The sequence below is a fragment of the Bombus vosnesenskii genome, unplaced genomic scaffold (assembly GCF_011952255.1).
Source record: "Bombus vosnesenskii isolate JDL3184/JDL3185 unplaced genomic scaffold, Bvos_JDL3184-5_v1.1 scf7180000014105, whole genome shotgun sequence".
NCBI classification, from domain to species: domain Eukaryota; kingdom Metazoa; phylum Arthropoda; class Insecta; order Hymenoptera; family Apidae; genus Bombus; species Bombus vosnesenskii.
The window spans coordinates 5,135,364-5,153,636 of NW_022883371.1; the positions used below are offsets into that span (position 1 = coordinate 5,135,364).

Sequence of the window (18,273 nt, forward strand, 5' to 3'; positions counted from 1 at the left end):
GTGTTCGTTACGTTTATGGTCCACATAAGATACTTTAGTAAACGTGAGACGAGGCAGCAGGTGAAACGACCAAGTATAATGTATACAATCCACATGCTGTATCTACCGTTATAAATTTTCTAAATAAAAGTTTAAGAAATGGTGAAGACTCCAATGCATTATCGGAACTTCGACACTGTTGAAGTTTCTCAAAAAACTTTTTCCAATTTTGTGAAAAAGGTGACATGTTCACAGATTTATAGTTGATCATAAATTGTTATGAGTTGTGAGGATCGTTTGGTCGTCGGTCTCTTGTCACGTGACAATAGCTCATTCCGGCATCGGGGAGGGCAGGGACGCGGCGCAGCACGTGCTGGAATATTGTCCGGCGTGGGAGCGGTCCCGCTGCATCCTGCGTCACGTCATTGGCGAGAGATTGACCCCCTCGGCGTCGTAGAAGCGATGCTGAGGGGGCTACAGGAATATGAGACTGTCTGCCTCTTCTGCGAGCGAGTTAAGCTCGCAAAGGGGCGAGCAGAAAAGGGGAGAATGAGAAACTCTCTCTCTTGTTGGATAACGCGATGGTGGGGGATGGCGATCAGGGGGCCTAGAGCCGCTTCATCGCCGTCCCAACGGACCCCGACTAGAAGGGGCAATGGCCCCACGTAGCGCCAAATTCAACAGTCAGAGAATTTTTAGGACTGACTCAATCAAGAGGACGCGGGAGGGGGGGCAACAGAAAGTTGCACTGCTGTCACACGCGTAGGATGGTCATCGTGGAGTTTCAGTCGGTAAGACACTACTCTGCTATTGCCGATTATTAGCAGCAGCGGAGTGTCCATGAGGATTTCTGCACCTGCAAAAAAAAAGCTCATTCGGAGCTATATATCTAAGAAAACGTTGTTCCGTTTTGCCTTGCTTTGTCTGTTCGCCCCTATCGCATATTTCCTTGTATCTGTTAATATACATATAATTATATATTTTGTTGTGTGATGTAGAGGAGGCTTTCAGAGCGTATTTTATACTTGGAAACTATCTTCGTCGATATAGTACCATATGTTTGGTTTCAAAGAGGATACTATTGACTTTGCATGCACGATGTACCCCTGTAATTATCCCTTGTTTTATTACCTTTAATGTAGGTGGTTTGACAGGGCTGTAGATTGTTTAGTCGTAGTCTACCTTGGGTCAACTTATGCAGTGCTTATTATGCTTGGTATGTTTTTAAGAATCGATACAACTGCTCTCCTTCAGCTGTTGACAAAGAGTACGTAGGCCCATACGCATTTAAATATATTAAGCAGATGGTTCGTTCCAGATTTATGGAATTGTTTTAAAATATCAAATCACTTTTTGAACTTTTTCCAGAAAATGTGTCTGCACATGCGAATGTTGCGAAGAAAAGAAAGTGTCGCTTATAACCCGAAGGACGTACATAATTTCATGCACGTGTTCTTTATGTTTGTTCCAAAGGACGTACCACTTCGTCACCACATGACGTTGCAGGTTGAAAGGTTAATAGCATGATGAGTAATATCAATTTTCGATTTGTTTTATTGATCCAAGCATAGCAAATAGATATAAATAGTCGGTTACATGAATGACGCAGCGGCGATAACAGCGATACAGCAACGATAAATTTTCCGATTTTATAAATTTCAATATCTCAAATTTTCCAATATCCAGTTTCCGAATTTCCTAGATTGTCAATTCTCAAAATATCATACTTTTGAGTTATAAATGTTGCAAACTTTCATAAGCCTAAATTTGCGAATCTTCGAATTCGGGAAATAAAATTTATCTCTGTTGTCATAACTTTGATGGAAATTATTCTTTTTCTAAAATTCCTGATATCCATCTTGTACTTGGCATATTTTCACTCGTCTTGATGCTTCACCTAACGTACGTACGTGCCTCGAATGTCTAATTTCTCATCGTAGCGGTCTTCGTACTCAGTCGATTGTCGATTTTATAGATGAATATTAATAGTGCTGATTAATTAAAGCTAAAAATCACAAAACTTTAGTACATTATTCAGGCGCTTGGAATAGAACAGGACGGATAATTAAAAAACTACGAATTGTGCTTTACTCTTAAAATTCCTTTAATATTCATAACATTTTACAACTCATAGTTCTTGCCATGCCAATGTTACATCCATATTACAAAATCATCAAAAATTCTTTAGTGCTTATATAATTGCTTATGTAAAGAAGGAATAGCTTAGCTTTACCCATAAATTTCAGTAGATATGCGACGAAACATGGTCAAATTAAGTATTATGCATGGCAATGATCGTGATGCGTAAATCTAATAATGCATTTTAAAGGAACGATCATACTGACGAACATTACAGCGACGCGAATTGATACCCGGTATTTTTGTAGTTCATCAACTGCGTGAGTCGAATAAGTCGACAGGTTCTCAATGCGTTTGAGTTTAACGCACACTGTCTAATCACGATTTTCGTTTCACATATACTTTAGCATATTTAACATATTTTTATTTAACAGGTATTTGGAACATTTCCCGTAGATTGTTATACGTTTGTTATAATAATCACCATCATAAATACATCTACAACGAACGCGAAGAATTCAGGAAGAATTATGTCGCTTCGCTTTTCTTCGTGCACTATTATACAATCGCATAAACGGCATTTCGATTGTTGCGCATAAGAGAATAGAAGCACTAAAACTACAAACAGCCATTGTAACGAACAGGGTACCCTGGAAAACAGAATTGTTATTTCATAATACAATAGTAATATTACATCGAAATTTTCCGAATGAAATAGTTTCATTATACTTACAATGGTGACGTTATCAACGTAGAAAGGATAATAAGTTGAAGAAAAAGCCGAAAGTATAAGAATAGGATTTAGAAGATAAACACCATACGCCAATTTACTCAAAACAACAAAAATATCTAGCGATAAGATTTTCTTCACGATACCTGCAAACGTATCAAATATATTTGGGTGTAATTTACAATAAGAAGAATGACATTAACGCATTACTGAGTGACATGAAAAATATCGAATTACCAGCATGGTTCGTAGTGCATACAACTACCAGCCAGGCTATACCCAGTGCCCAGCCCGTTCTACTGAGGGCCAAATAAAGAACGGCTAAGTTTAAGGACGTGTTATGGTTCACGGGTGTAAATAGAATCGAGCAATTACATAGAATTGCCAAAGTCCAACCAAGGACTAAGAATTTCTAAAAGATTGGATTAATCACGTTATTGATGGATGCACAGAAATGTAGATGTAACGATAAAACTGATAGAAACAGAATATGTTACTTTTGATAACCGTAATTCGTAGTTGCATTTGCTAAGAAGGTGACATGTAGCCATTCCTATGAGATAAGGAGATATTCTACACCACGGTCGTATATAAAAGTATGTCAGTGTCTTATATTGCTCATCCAACCTAGGAAAGATAATATAAGTATATTTACAAATTCCCTATGTTACAAAGAGTGTTAAACATTTTGTATACTAACGTAGGCTCGTAATTAAGAGTGTACCCCATATAAGCGACTGATCCTATCGATGAAACTAAGCTAAAAACGCCTAAGCCAATGGCAATATTGTAATGTCTGAAACAGTCTATTTTAGTGTCCGGATAAAACTGGCCAATGAATGACTACAAAACCAAATTTCAAACTCACGTGATCGATAATATTAGGAGAAAATTACCAAATATGAAGAACTGCATATCATTGGGCAAGTACCAACTCCATGCGAGACACTGCAAGCAGTATTTCTCTCCGAAACGATTCTTTCGTAGTAACGCGAACGATATTTACAATGAATTGCCATAGAAAGTATACGTACTAAGTCATCCCAATGGTAGAAGTTGTTTATGTAAAGTATATTTGTCCACCAATATTTGGAACACTTAGCACTTGGATGCTCAAAGGGGAGAAGTGCTGAGACATGATCATGCCAGGTAAAATTTAATATCGCTATCAGTATAACGACGAAATATGCAGGTGTAAGCCTACAAAATTAATGTATTTATTTGATTAGCATCTTATTTGCATCGCATATAAATTACAAAGACATTAAAATCATCTATACCTAATATATCGTTTGATGATTATTTGAACGAACATTTTCGTCTTTCCTGTTGTAGACAGTGTTCCCTTCATTTTTTGTTGTTCCTTGAGAAAAATATAAGACGACAGAAAACCACTCAGAAAGAAAAACGTGTCCACCGAAAATGTCGGATTATTTATGATTTCCATGAGTATTTCATCGCCCATCATGTAGTAAAGCGATTTGTTAGCTGCACACACGATTGGTGTCGTTAAATGAGTCGTGCTATATCAAAAATCGGAATGTACTAATGAAATTCAAGCGTGATTGTAGCCCATTTCTTACCCATAACATGAAACCCGAACATGAACAAATGCACGAGAATAATCCATAGCATTCCCAACACTTTTATACCGTGGAATATACGCAAATTCTCTACATCCTCTTTTACTTTAAATATTTGCCGTACATTTCTGAGCAACGAAAAACAGAGCAAATATTGGTTCATGCGATTTTGTTCCCCCGACTTTGAAAGTGTCGATCCATTGTGATCGGTTCTGCGTTTCCCTCGTGTTCCGTTCTCCAATTCTATTCAAAGTTAACCATACGTTACACAGATTCCCGTGAAATAAACTCGTGGTGATCAGAATCATTAACATCCGGAATACCAGGTATTATCGTATGTATCGCTTACCCTCTGTATTTCCACCTTGAAGCGCTATGATTTCATTTTCGCTGTTTACACGGGTTCGATGGCCGAAAATATCATATGCTGTGGCCGCTGCCGCGGTAGTACACAACAATAACAAAATTCCTCTGTAATCAAAGTTTTAAGGTTTCTACTCCATATTTAGTGGAACGGCGATCGTGATACTTGTATTTATGTCGACTGAGAATTGAAATTTGGACTGTCGATTAGGAGCTTGAAATTTACGTACATGATGGAGATCATCTTTAAAGAGAGGAGCCATTGATAATCATTCACCAAATCAGTGACTTGGAGGAGTCTGAAGTTTATGGCAAAAAGTTTTCCAATGAAAAGCGTTTCATTATGGATGACTTTAGCTAGCATTATAGCTACATCGTGTTTGGTGCAGGATGCCGGTAAACAAAGTCCAAGCGTAATCAAATCCTTACAAAAACGTTCGTCACAGTCGTAAAACTCTGCATTATATATCTGATTCGTTATGCTAATCTGGTACATGAGATATGTACGTGCTTACTTCGTCCGGTATTTCTTGGTGATATTGCATAGTGCTATTGTGCCGCACGCGCCCAATAAAAAAACGGAACTCAAAAGGTGGATGCTCCTCGTTCGGGTTGCGATATATCGTATTGTTCTTTCGTTTCCCCTCCGAGACAAACAGCGTGCGATTTTGAGAGAGAATGGTGCAACCCATACGATCTCCTAACCAATAATTGTGTCCGCTTATAAATCCCCCGGGTGGCACGCCACTGGTGTCCAAAGCTTAAAGAATATATGATACTGCTTTGGAAACATCTGATGATACAATTGGCGATAAGAATTTTAAGCGGTAAGGAAGTTGAATGCAGAACTTGGCGTTTCGTGTTTAAAGTCAGAAAATTCTGTTCTTTAGAATAAGAAAAACAGCTACTACTATGGCCGTCACCTTTCCGCACTTCAAACGAAGGAATAAGTTTCTTGCGCAAGGTGCGAAGAAAGTCTAAGGGTCGAGGTTTAACTCGGCTTAAAATTATGCAGCTGATACAACCGCGACATAATCGTCACTAGAAGAATTCTGGCGGTTGCATAAGAATTGCTTTTACTGTTATTAATTTTTCACGGTGTAAATGCGTTGTAAATGCAAACAAGGGATGCGACATGTCACGAAACACAGCCGCAAGTACGGTGTATAGTTATTCGAATTCTATGTCCGTTTATATTTGTACGTTGGTATGTTATGGTTATACGATTATGTGATATATATTTAATGTGATTTGTTTTATCCTTCCTTTTGTACGCAATTGGCCGGCAGTAGAAATTCATTCACACTACCTAAAAACATTCTGTTTACCTCTTAGACCCCAAAGTATGTGGTTGTCAACAGCATTACGAAATTCATCAACCTCCGTCCGACATCTGCTGGAATTCAGAAGATCCACATTTTTCAAAACCGCGTACGCTGGAAGTATGTGCCTCATGGTCACTGGGTCCAGCGTGGTCGCTTGGGTCGACACGTAAATCATTGTTAATGATAAAAGGGATAGCCATATCCACGAGGTAACTTTTCCGTTCTGCATGCTCTGGAATAGGATTTGCACTCGGATTATTCAAATTCTCTATTGAAAAAAATGGTCAACCATACAAATAACCATTATTTTCTCTTATACGATGAGGTAGGTTGTCGCTCTTTCGATATTATGGTCGATCAAGAGTATGACTACTATAATATGAACGAAATGTTCAATTCATCTATTGGGTACCAACATTTTCTAGGAAGATCGCGTCAAGATTAGTCGTATCCAACAAGAAACGCACAATTTATGACGTAGGACGCCGATAATCATTTCGAATATTTCATCTTCTTGATTATCGCCCAGTTACGGAACCCCAATTAAATTATGTCAGTATTGTTGTCGGCATGTGGCTTACCGAAAACATCAATCAGCACGCCGATACACTGTTGAACAAATTTAAAATTTTTTCGATTTTTATCGCTTCTTTAGATCGTAGTAGGTTCCTACGGCGTAATACCGAATTTGCTAACCGTTTCTCTCGAGAACTAAGGATTCTCGAAATAAACCAATTTTGAAAAAGATTGCGAGGTTTCAACTTTACGGATGTTTTCTGTTTTTACAATAGCAGTTGCCTTATTGCAGGAGTAGAATGGTATGTATTGTCGTTAATATTATAAATATTGAAATTGAGTGAATTGGAACCAAGGTGAGAAGGATAGCAAAATAGGGCCACTTTCTACTTACATTTTTTAATTCATTTAAAAAAGTAAAACTCTAACAGAAAATGTAACGATGGCACGCGATGCTGCAGACGTTTGTGCCTAGAGTTGCGTCAAAAGATACTTGGACGTTGTGTGTTGTTTACAATTTGAAGGAGGAAAACTTTGGCGAAATACGCTATGGAAATGATATATACAACAATATCGGCAGACGACTGCTACGCGCGTTCTGGTGATCAATCGTTCAACCATTGTATCGAGCATTAAACAAAGCCACCACCCGCATAGAATACCACTGGCGTTATTTAGTTTTGTTCTTAAATTGGAAAAAGACATGATTTTCTAGGTTTTCTTGACGATTTCCTCAGCAAAAATGTCTGCTTTCTTCGAATACGCAAAAATTGAACAGCTTCTTTACTCCACGTCTGGTGGAGAAGATGGTATCGTAAAAATGAGCTTCAGTGAGACTCTATTCTCTAAAGGTGAACTGTTCTTACGCCAAGTCTGGTAGAGAAGTTGATGATTCGAAGTCACGAACGATACTGAACTAACCGTTTCTAATGTCGACGATAATCCTCCGATCAACGTTTCCGTTTGAACGATTATACGAGGCTGCCGAATCTACTTACGCGGCATTCGTGAGCTGTTTCCACACCGAACGGAAAAAATTCACAATTAGCATTTTACGAGCAAATCTTTGCTCAGTGTTCTTAGTCAGGATCCCGATACTAAGTCCGATCGAACCGTTATACTAAATTGAAAAATTACAAGATTAGGAAAATCTCCTATTTAAACTACGATGTGCATAGAAATTTAAAAATATTGCCATGAATGTTCAGTGGAATGATTTTGGGTGTTACTGTGTCGTTCTCGCAAAGTTTTGTTTCTTCGGATGAAACAAGTTATTTCAGTCCAATTATTCTTGTAATGTTGGCTTATGCGCCATCACATCCACAGTCAGAGGTGCAGACGGTAATTGAATCTTTTAAGAGACGCTACGAGAAAAATTTATTCCTATGTGTATTATTATGTATTAATTGCGGGCGATAATAGTATGGGAGTTTTACGATTTTATAAAAGATTTAGTTTAAAAGATTGTATTCCTTTGTTGTGCGAAACGTGAAAAATCGTACCACACCAACCACACTTAATCGCGCTGAGAATATGTCATGTGACCATCTAAATGACAATACGAGCCAAATTAGTTTCATGCATTCTTTCTGCAGAAAATATTGACACGAATGAAGACATGCAGATACGTTGGATTGGAATGATAGCACAAAACGAGACAGATGGTATACAATCATTTATTTTAGAAGGAATCATTTCGTTATATCTAAAATGGATTGTGTTATTTTCTATATCTCCTGTAGTTTTGATTCTTCTCGAATCAATTATCTGAAACACAGCTTATAGGAACTCTCAATTAGTTTGGATAATTGACGTTCTAAAATTCCTGTATTGCAAATAGTTACCATGACATGTATTTCCTTTCACTCCATATCATTTATTATCTTTTCGACTGTTGACCTCATGTCGCGTCAACTAGATCATGCTCGCGTTTACGAATGATACCGTATTTCTTCATATAGTACACGACGTTTGTACTTTTCGTACTTAAATTTAGTTGAAATCCTTGTTATTTATAATTGTCGTAAATTGTAGGACGTGAAGGGTGCCAAAGGCGTATTAATTTAACAGTGCATTTATTAATGTTACTAGCGGGTGTTACCTGGACTGTATTCAGACTGTGGCTCCGAACTCGCTATCGAGTCAACCGATCACTTGCAACTACTGAACTCCTTGCAACTCGACTCTTTACTAACAACCGACTGTTGGCTGAGGTACTGAATGCACATTGATGGGCCATTAGTCCTATTGAAGCTTCTCGACCCTTTCGGCCTGTCGGCGCTTACACTTTGTCGCAACACTGTATATATTTCGTCAGTATTTTTTTAAGCAATTTTTCCGCGATACTACAGTATGGACCAAAAAAGCCGCTGAGAAGTGAAACGTTGTGTTAGTGCCGCGATACACGTCGCGTTCGTCGTTAGTTGTAATTTCAGCAAGATGATGGTTCCTTGGGATTATTGCGGGTCCCGGAACGCAACGAAGGCCTTGTATGGCTACAGTCTTTATCACAGGCGTCTCTAATTTGTCGTTTTACTGACAGCTAACTGTTCGGGATTTGGGTGACCGTCTGTTACGTGCTGTGACTCTCTACTTAAATCAGCCTCTATCCTTAAGCAAGATGTTCACCAGATGTTTAAACACCCTTATTGCGGATCCTCAAGAATCGTAAGAAGATTAGGGCCATCATAAATTTTAGCATTTTTTATAGTTAAGATCCTTAAGAACACACAAATATCTTTTAAAGTTGAAGAATTCCTTTGAGTTATTGTCTATTCCGAGAAAACACGGGAAAGCGGGGTTTCCATGTACAACGCCACCCGCAACCAACCGTTGATTGGCGGAAGCCAACACCCATCAGTTCATCTGTCTTTTCCCTATTCAATTAGTAGCAATGATCGTTGCTCTTGTCACGTCGAAGACACGAGGAGCGATGAAATTAAGAAATCACTGATCGTTTCCTCGCGTCGTTCGAATGATTTCACGTAGTTTCATGAGCAAGGTAAGAAAATTTCAGACTTTAGATATGCCGGCAGAGTTTATTATGTAAATTCAACAGAGTGACGGTTAAGAATGTTAGAACAGAGAGTGTCGAGAACTGATCTAGACTATGGGTTTGACCCTTTATGGAGGAGGTGTCGCCGGCTTTCATGTCAGAGGTGGCCATGCCGTTACTGTTTTCTGACCCTGGGATACTGTCTGCGTTGTTGTTTCGATGGCCTGTAGGATGTTCTTTAGGTCCCCCTGGGGTAATTTTCTATTGGTAATATATGGCTCTGTGACATTCCCACATTCCTAACCAAAATTGCTATCAACGAATCCGCTGGTTCCGTGTTTTAGACACACCCATTACTAATTTTCATCCGCGACAACATCATCATCGAACGATAGTAGCTTTCCAATCTTCAATCGGTCAATCTTAACTTGCTAGTGTATACTAAACGGTGCAAATAAATCAAGTAAGCATACCCTGCATCTTTAATTTACCTCTACCTTGAGTGTTAATAGCGTTCACGGATCGCGATATCAACCGATCAGTTGCAAACCTGACTTGATCGCTAATTAGTTGAGAATTCGCAACAGCTAACTACTCTGCTGTTTCGATGATTTTTGCACGTGTTGTAAAAATTGATGTTTTGAATAATTTTTCCGTATACATATAAGGAGAAAAACAATGAAAAGTTTCTTGGTATTCCACAAGTAAATGCTACTGGTTGTCACCAAAATGTTGTTTAATCATTTTCCATTGGGGGTGACATATTTCAAATGAATGTTACAATTACTGTTGGAATACAACGATATCACTCGCATGCGGATAGAGTGTTTGATCGTACAGATTCTTCCATTCGTTGCCTAGCGCCATTCCCACCAGCGTGCGTTCGTGAGATGCACCACGGCAGTTAGCACGTGCATGCTTTTTCAAAAGACGCCGGAAGAAGCGTGAGGATATGGATGGAACATTCTAGATGGGCACGTCGAGAAGCTACTAGAAGGTTCTGTGGTACATGTGACGCCACACAGACACCCACACAGGTCACACTCATTACTGCATAGAGAGTGGGGATCTAAACCTTTTCAAGGGCCATGGGTCACTAAGCCAGTCTGTGAATAACTAGCCAACTGTCTACATTCCAGAACGCACATTTATAGCTCTCGAAATAATTGTTTAATAAATATCACATTGTATTATTTCAACATAAACATTGTGTCTTCCACAGAATATTAATCCTAATTCCAAGATTAAATTCTAACAATTACCAAATTCTCAAATTTACTGTATAGTTTCGTCAAATATAGAGAATGAATCAACATATCTTTTAACTTCAAATTATGGACTTTGGCTTAATTATATGGACAATTTTTACAGTAGCGCCAGAATTTCCGAAATTCTGCTCCAGTTCAAAACTCATATGTGTGGGACTATACAATGTAATCGGGAATTAGTAGAGCGTGTGAAAAGTCTAAATCCTAAATCAGAGAAACTGATGTATTGTCGTATAGGTTAAACTGTAGCGAAATATTACGCTAAAACGACACTTTGTAAAGCTCTTTGAAGTCACTGACCAAAATTGACGATCGCTTCTTACGGAAATTAGCTGAAAATGGTTTCGGTTTTCTTGCTGATCTGTAACGTTTTTAACATTTGGTACACTTAATGTGTTGTATGACTTAGCCTTAGGCTTAGTTCCGTGCTAATGTCCTTCGAACATTATTGTATACAAAATTTTATACACCGAGTTAGAATTTCTTAATATATTTTATTTCACATTCTATATTTATATTATTATCCATTTACATAAGTACGATTTTACAACTTTTTATAATTGAACCCATAAAATTCTGTCTCTATTGCCTAGCAATAATAACGTTATAATGAAGTCTTTGAATACTTATTCTATCACTTAAGAAATTAACAGTTTTCTGCAATGATCAGCAACTTGTGACTCTTCTCTCTTCTCTCTTTCTCCCACTTCTTATTCCAGCATGAATTTTTTGAGTCGCTCCGTAACCCAGGTGCCAGTAGCAGTGGTCTCACCACTTGTAAAAAGAGAATGACTAATGACATTGAATCGAACATCCTCGCAAATTCCAAAACATTTAAATAACCAATCAGCGTGTCTTCCTGCCAACATGTCTCGTACGAGATTGACATATTACATCAAGCACATAATCTATATACCATCTGTTCAAATTAACTCTGACAATTATTCATAGTAATAAATAATCTTTGTCAGCCTCTCTTCCTTGCGACAAATAATCATTGCTGCTACATCACTTTCCAGCTTGGTGTCTCGAACATTCATGTGTATTTGAATCCTGAATAATGGATTAGGTTTCGATCATTCTGTGCTTACCTTATGGTCTTGTGACGTGAACTTGCAACATTGTCTACGCGTTTTTTATCATGTGCTCCAAGTCTCTTTTTTTTTAAACATGCAAGGCAAATGACAGTGTTAGGAAGGAAAAGCAACTGCGAGAAGGTCGCCGTGTACTGCACGGTAAAGACTTTTTCTCCTCCTTGAGTGATTCATATTTATTTACATATGAGCTTCTTTTCGTCGTCCAAATCACTTTCTTAGAAGTAATTCTCTTAATTAATTCCCCTTCTTAGATATTTGAAAATATTAAACAACATTGTCGCAAACATATATATTTTTCTATATTTTGACAAATGAAAGGTTAACTTTCTGTTGCTAGTTTAATAATTTAATAAAGACTCAGAGGAATTTAGCACCACCAACTTCCTGCTATTAGTTTAATAATTTAGTAATTTAATACACTCAGTGGAATTTATCACCACCAACTTCTTTCCTTTTTTTTGGTGCACCAGTACGCAATTTCAGAAGTGATGCAAACGGTATTTCGACTGTTAAAAATAAGAAAATAGAAGCAATGAAGCTACAAACAACGATTGCAATGAACAGAATACCCTGAAAAATAGAAACGTTATTTCATTTCATTTCATAGTACTAATACTACGTCGAAATTGTCCAAATGAAATAATTTCTTTATACTTACAATGGTGACTTTATCAAAGTAGAAAGGATAATAACTCGAAGAAAGAACCGAAAGTATGAAAATAGGGTTTAGAAGATAAGCACCATACGTAAATTTACTCAAAATAACGAAAATATCCAGTGATAAGATTTTGTTCACGATACCTGCAAACGTATCAAATGTACTTGTGTGTAATTTACAAGACGTTAAATACTTCGCATTACACAAAGAGTATTTTTACAATAAGAAGAATAACATTAACGCATTAATGAGTGACATGAAAAATATCGAATTACCAGCATGGTTCGTAGTGCATGCAACTACCACCCAGGCAGTGCTCAAGGCCCAGCCTGTTCTGCTCAGGGACAAATAAAGAATGGATAGACTTAAGGGTATGCTCTTGTTATCAAGCCCGAAGAGAATCGTACCATTAACTAGAGTTGCCAAAATCCATCCAATGATTAAGGTTTTCTGTAAGATAAATTTAATTGCATTATTGAAAGATGTACAGGAATACAGTTGTGACGAATAAACGGTATACATTACTTTTGATAAATGTAATTTGAAATTGTATTTTGTAAGAAGCAGACATGTAGCCATTCCTATGAGGTATGGCGGTATTCTACACCATGGTCGTATATAAAGGTCTGTCCACGAGTTATATAATTCGTCAATCCTAGGAAAGAAAATATTCATATATTTACATATTCCCTATGTTATAAAGAGTGTTAAACATTTTGTATGCTTACGATGGCTGGTAGTTAATGATGTATCCATTGTAAGCGACTGATACTATCGAGAAAACTATGCTAAAAACGCCTAAGCCAGTGGCAATATTGCGATGCCTGAAACAGTCGATTTTAGTGGCCGGGTAAAACTGGCCAATGAATGACTACAAAACCAAATTTCAAACTCACGTGCTCGATAATATTAGGAGAAAAGTACCAAATATGAAGAACTGCATATCATTGGGTAGATACCAACTCCAAATGAGACACTGCAAACAGTACTTTTCTTCGAAACGATTCTTTTCTAGTAATGTGAAACATGTTTACAATGAATTATCTCAGAAAATATACGTACTACGTCATTCCAATGGTAGAAGTTGTTGATGTAAAGTAGATTAGTCCACCAATATTTGGAACACTTAGCACTTGGATGCTCAAAGGGGAGAAGTGCTGAGACGTGATCATGCCAGGTGAAATTTAATATCGCTATCAGTATAACGACGAAATATGCAGGTGTAAGCCTACAAAATTAACGTATTTATTTGATTAGCGTCGTATTTGCATCGCGCATAAATTACAACATAAAGACATTAAAATCATCTATACCTAATATATCGTTTGATGATTATTTGAATGAACATTTTCATCTTTTCTGTTGTAGACAGTGTTCCCTTCATTTTTTGTTGTTCCTTGAGAAAAATATAACACGACAGAAAACCACTCATAAAGAAAAACGTGTCCACCGGAAACGTCGGATTATTTATGATTTCCATGAGTATCTCACCGCCCATCATGTAGTAAAGCGATTTGTTAGCTGCACACACGAGTGGTGTCGTTAAATAAGTCGTGCTATATCAAAAATCGGAATGTACTAATGAAATTCAAGCGTGATTGTAGCCCATTTCTTACCCATAACATGAAACCCGAACATGAGCAAATGCCCGAGAATAATCCATAGCATTCCCAACACTCTCATACCGTAGAATACACGCAAAGTCTCTGTACCCTCTTGTATTTTAAATAGTGGCCGTACATTTCTGAGCAGCGAAAAACAGAGCAGATATTGGTTCATGTGATTTTGTTGCCTTGATTCTAAGAGTGCCGATTCATCGTCACTGGCTTTGCATTTTACTTTTCTCGCGTCCTCCAATTCTATTCAAAGTTAACCGTACGTTATATAGATTCCCGTGAAATAAACTCGAGGCGATCAGAATCCTTAACATGCAGAATACCAGATATCATTGTATGTATCGCTTACCCTTCGTATTTCCATTTTTAAGCGCAACGATTTCCTTTTCGCTGATTACACGGTTTCGACGGGCGGAAATATCGTATACTGTGGCCCCTATAACGATAGTACACAACAACACCAAAACACCTCTGTAATCAAAGTTTTAAAGTTTCTACTTGATATTCACGCCGATCGTGATACTTGTATTTATGTCTACTGAGAATAGAAATTCGGACTGTCGATTAAGAGCTTGAAATTTACGTACATGATGGAGATTATCTTTAAAGAGAGAAGCCATTGATAATCATTCACCAAATCAGTGACTTCGAGGAGTCTGAAGTTTATGGCAAAAAGTTTTCCAATGAAAAGAGTTTCATTATGGATGACTTTATCTAGCATTGTAGCTACATCGTGTTTGGTGCAGGAAGCCGGTAGACAAAGTCCAAGTGTCACCAAATCCTAAAAAAAGTGTTCATCACAATCATAAAAACCGATAATGGAAATCTGATTCCATATGTCAATTGCGGATGATATCCACGTGCTTACGTCATGTGGCAATTCTTGGTGATATTGCATAGTGCTATTGTGCTGCATGCGTCCAATAAAAAAGTGAAACTTAAAAGGTGGATGCTCCTCGTTCGGATTGCGGTATATCGTATTGTTCTCTCGTTTCTTCTCCGCGACAAACAGCGTGAGATTTTGGGAGAGGCCGGTGCAAGCTAGACCATCTCCTAACCAATAATTGTGCCCGTTCAGAAATCCCCCGGGTGGCACTCCACTGGTGTCCAACGCTTAAAGAATATATAATATTTCATTAGAAACAACTCATGATACAATTGGCGATATGGATTTGAAGCGGTAAGGAAGTTGAATGCAGAATTTGTCGTTTTATGTTTAAAGCCAGAAGATGCAATTAGTTGAGAGAACCCACTTTCGCACTTCAAACGAAGGAACTAGTTTCTCGCGTAAGCTGCAAAGAAACTCTCGGGGATCGGAATTGATTCGATGAGAAATTATGCAGTTTATATAATCGCGACGTGATCAGGGCTAGAAAAAATTCTGGCGGTTACACACAAGTTGTTTCTGTTGTTATTGCGGTGAATTGAGGTGTACCACATGTGAACAACTGTGTGTCACGAAACACAATCGCAATCACAGTGTATAATTATTCGAATTGTACACCGTTATAGCCTTACACATATTTCGTTCGGTCTATTTCCTTCCTTCCTTTGCTGGCAATGGACTGGCAGTAGCTTTGTCGAACGAAATTCGTCAAAATATCTTAAAAGTTATATTTACCTCTTAGACCCCAAAGTATCTGGTTGTCAACAGCATTACGAAATTGATCAATCTCCGTCCGACATCTACTGGAATTTAGAAAATCAGCATTTTCCAAAATCGCGTACGCCGGAAGTACCTTCCTCATGGTCACTGGGTCTAGCGTGGTCGCTTGGGTCGATACATAAATCGTTGTTAATGATAAAAGGGATAACCATATCCACGACGAAATATTTCCGTACTGCATACTTCGGAGTAAACTTTACACTCGGATTATTGAAAATCTCTATTGAAAAAAAAAAATGGTTAGAAACTCAAATGTCCATTATTTTCTTTTATACGATGAAATGCGTTGTCGCACGCTTTTTACTATGGTCGATCAAGAATATGACTACTATGATAATATAACAATGTGAATTGAATGTTCAACTCAACTATAAGGAACCAACTTCCTCTAGGAAGATCGCCGGTAGACTAACCGTGTCCAGCAAGGAACGCACAATTTATGACGTAGGATGCCGAGAGTGATTTCACATGTTTCATCTTCCTTTTGATCTCCCAGTTACAAACTCCGGTTAAATTAACGTAGTAACCGCGTATGTTCTTATCACGTGGTTGTTCACGAATGTGAATTAGCATATAAATATTCTGCTGAGAAAATTTTTAATTTCTTCAGTTTTTTACGGTTCAATATTTGATCGTACTAGAGTCTTATGACGTAATGCCGAATCTGCTAAGCGTCCCCCCCCCTCCCCCCTCCCCCCCCAGAATTAACGATCCCCGAAATGAACCAATTTCGAAAATAATTGCGGGGTTTCAACTTTACGGGTGTTTTGTGCTTTTACAATAGCAGTTAGCTCATTGCAGGAGTAGAATGATATGTATTGTCGTTAATATTGTAAATACATAAATACGTGTGAATTAGAATCAAAGTGAAAAGGACCGCTAAGGGCCATTTTCTACTTACATTTTTTAATTCATTTAAGAAACTAAAAGTCTAACAGAAAATGTAACGATGGCGGGCGATACTGCAGAAAAAATTGCAGTTAAGATACTGCAGTCAAAAGAAACTTGCAAGTCCTGTTTTGTTTACAATTTGAAGGAGGAAAACTTTGGCGAAATACGCTGTCGGGATGATATATGTAACAATATCGGCAGGCGACAACTGCCCACGTTCTGGCGTTCAATCTTTACTCGATTTTTTTCGTTTCTGTTCTTTCTCTCTCATCTTCTTTCTTTTCGTAAAAAATCAGTAAAAAAATTTATCATCTGCGCGTGCCAGGCCAGTTCTTACCTAAACATGTACGAACTGTATTTTCTTGAAAACGAGACTTGAAACAAAAATATTTAGTTGTTCATTTTTTACTTATTTTGGCATGTCGAATAACCTTCTGTTAATTGTTTGCGATATAAAATTGATGTTATCTATAATATATTTACGTTTTGCAGTTAGATGTAGAGGAAGTAGACTATTTCTTCTTCTCTTTCTTTCTAGATCGATGTAATAGTCGTGCCAACTTCTAAGTGGAAGCAACGCTTTCACTTCAGCGAAAAATGAGTTAAAGGTTCAATGAGAAATATTATTGCAATTTCTTTGGCATCCATGCGCCTCAATAATATATTTTCATTTATTAAAGTCGTGTCATACGACTTGCAAACTTATTAACATAAGCAAAACGTAACGACCTTTGTCTCCTGTTCGAATGTAAATGTAATTGCATATTTATTCCTTTTCTCGATATTCACGAACGCTTATTTGTATAATAGTTCGGATCGTGCAGAGGATGTACGCTGTCAAAATGGGATCCCATTTCCTCTAATATACAATGAATTTTTTGCATTAATCTCATCTCTTGTATAATACACGTGGACGATTTATGGGAAACTTTCTCTAGCGATACTGATAATCCACTCGTTCAAGGAAAGACTTTGAAACTTCTCGTTAAAGAGATTTCGCAACAGGAATAATCAACATTTTATTAGCGCTTTAATGAGTACGGACGTCTTAAAATGTCATCTGTAAACATATTTGTTATAGACAATTTATTATTATTTTATATTAATATTAATTATTATTGTTATAGATGTATTTGTCTAGACGTCTATAGAATGTTATGTAATTAAAATTCCAGTGAAGTATTTTACAGGGTTTGATCAATAAAGTATACATTCTAAAATATTTTCTGAGGCACAACTAGAATAATTATACCATATAAGTCGTACAGCAATAACAATCAATTATATCGTAACGTATGTAACTTAGCAAAAATATAAGAAAAGTTTACGAATGCTAGTAGTATCGCTTTAGATCGTTCGGTCGCGGTTTCCATTTAAACGTTAAGAACAACATTCCGTTTTCTCGCACCAAAGAAATATTGTAATGCACTATTGAAATTAGTAAAACATTTGAGATATATCATATATGATTCACGGAATAATTATTAAAAGATTTATTCACGTTCGA

The 18,273-nt window shown here is 37.4% G+C and overlaps 4 protein-coding genes across 8 annotated transcripts in view; 1 reads left to right on the forward strand and 3 right to left on the reverse strand.

The window, feature by feature from the left end:
- The window catches only part of LOC117239573 (monocarboxylate transporter 10-like), a 300,758-nt gene that overhangs the window by 150,647 nt on the left and 131,838 nt on the right, over positions 1-18,273 (forward strand). The window lies entirely within an intron of this gene.
- Positions 2,072-3,339, reverse strand: LOC117239718. The gene is made up of 4 exons (XM_033505515.1): positions 3,286-3,339; positions 3,026-3,200; positions 2,792-2,964; positions 2,072-2,708 (listed from the first exon to the last, which is right to left on the reverse strand). The coding sequence occupies exons 1-4, from the start codon at positions 3,337-3,339 to the stop codon at positions 2,577-2,579; spliced, it is 534 nt and encodes a 177-aa protein (XP_033361406.1). The 3' UTR covers positions 2,072-2,576.
- LOC117239719 (nose resistant to fluoxetine protein 6-like) lies at positions 3,820-6,288 on the reverse strand (the record flags this gene model as incomplete). Its single annotated transcript, XM_033505517.1, has 7 exons — positions 6,063-6,288; positions 5,250-5,494; positions 4,965-5,158; positions 4,721-4,842; positions 4,372-4,614; positions 4,069-4,276; positions 3,820-3,988 (listed from the first exon to the last, which is right to left on the reverse strand). Coding segments are annotated over exons 1-7 (1,407 nt in total), but the record flags the coding sequence as incomplete, so codon positions are not given.
- On the reverse strand, positions 12,276-16,206 carry LOC117239572 (nose resistant to fluoxetine protein 6-like). The gene is made up of 13 exons (XM_033505256.1): positions 15,831-16,206; positions 15,078-15,322; positions 14,797-14,990; positions 14,559-14,680; positions 14,210-14,452; positions 13,907-14,114; positions 13,656-13,821; positions 13,490-13,569; positions 13,322-13,417; positions 13,119-13,248; positions 12,869-13,043; positions 12,594-12,736; positions 12,276-12,505 (listed from the first exon to the last, which is right to left on the reverse strand). The coding sequence occupies exons 1-13, from the start codon at positions 16,054-16,056 to the stop codon at positions 12,356-12,358; spliced, it is 2,178 nt and encodes a 725-aa protein (XP_033361147.1). The 5' UTR covers positions 16,057-16,206; the 3' UTR covers positions 12,276-12,355.

What these genes read in the sequence shown, in the direction of transcription:
- LOC117239572 (XM_033505256.1), bottom strand. Translation starts at nt 16,056, where the DNA reads ATGCAGTACGGAAATATTTCGTCGTGGATATGGTTATCCCTTTTATCA. An exon ending in GATACTTTGGGGTCTAAGAG is followed by an intron (nt 15,323 to 15,830) that starts GTAAATATAACT and finishes ATATTCTTTAAG; the next exon opens with CGTTGGACACCAGTGGAGTG. An exon ending in TCAAATTACATTTATCAAAA is followed by an intron (nt 13,044 to 13,118) that starts GTAATGTATACC and finishes TTTATCTTACAG; the next exon opens with AAAACCTTAATCATTGGATG.
- LOC117239718 (XM_033505515.1), bottom strand. Translation starts at nt 3,339, where the DNA reads ATGGCTACATGTCACCTTCTTAGCAAATGCAACTACGAATTACGGTTA. An exon ending in ACGAATTACGGTTATCAAAA is followed by an intron (nt 3,201 to 3,285) that starts GTAACATATTCT and finishes CCAATCTTTTAG; the next exon opens with AAATTCTTAGTCCTTGGTTG. An exon ending in ACGTTGATAACGTCACCATT is followed by an intron (nt 2,709 to 2,791) that starts GTAAGTATAATG and finishes TCTGTTTTCCAG; the next exon opens with GGTACCCTGTTCGTTACAAT.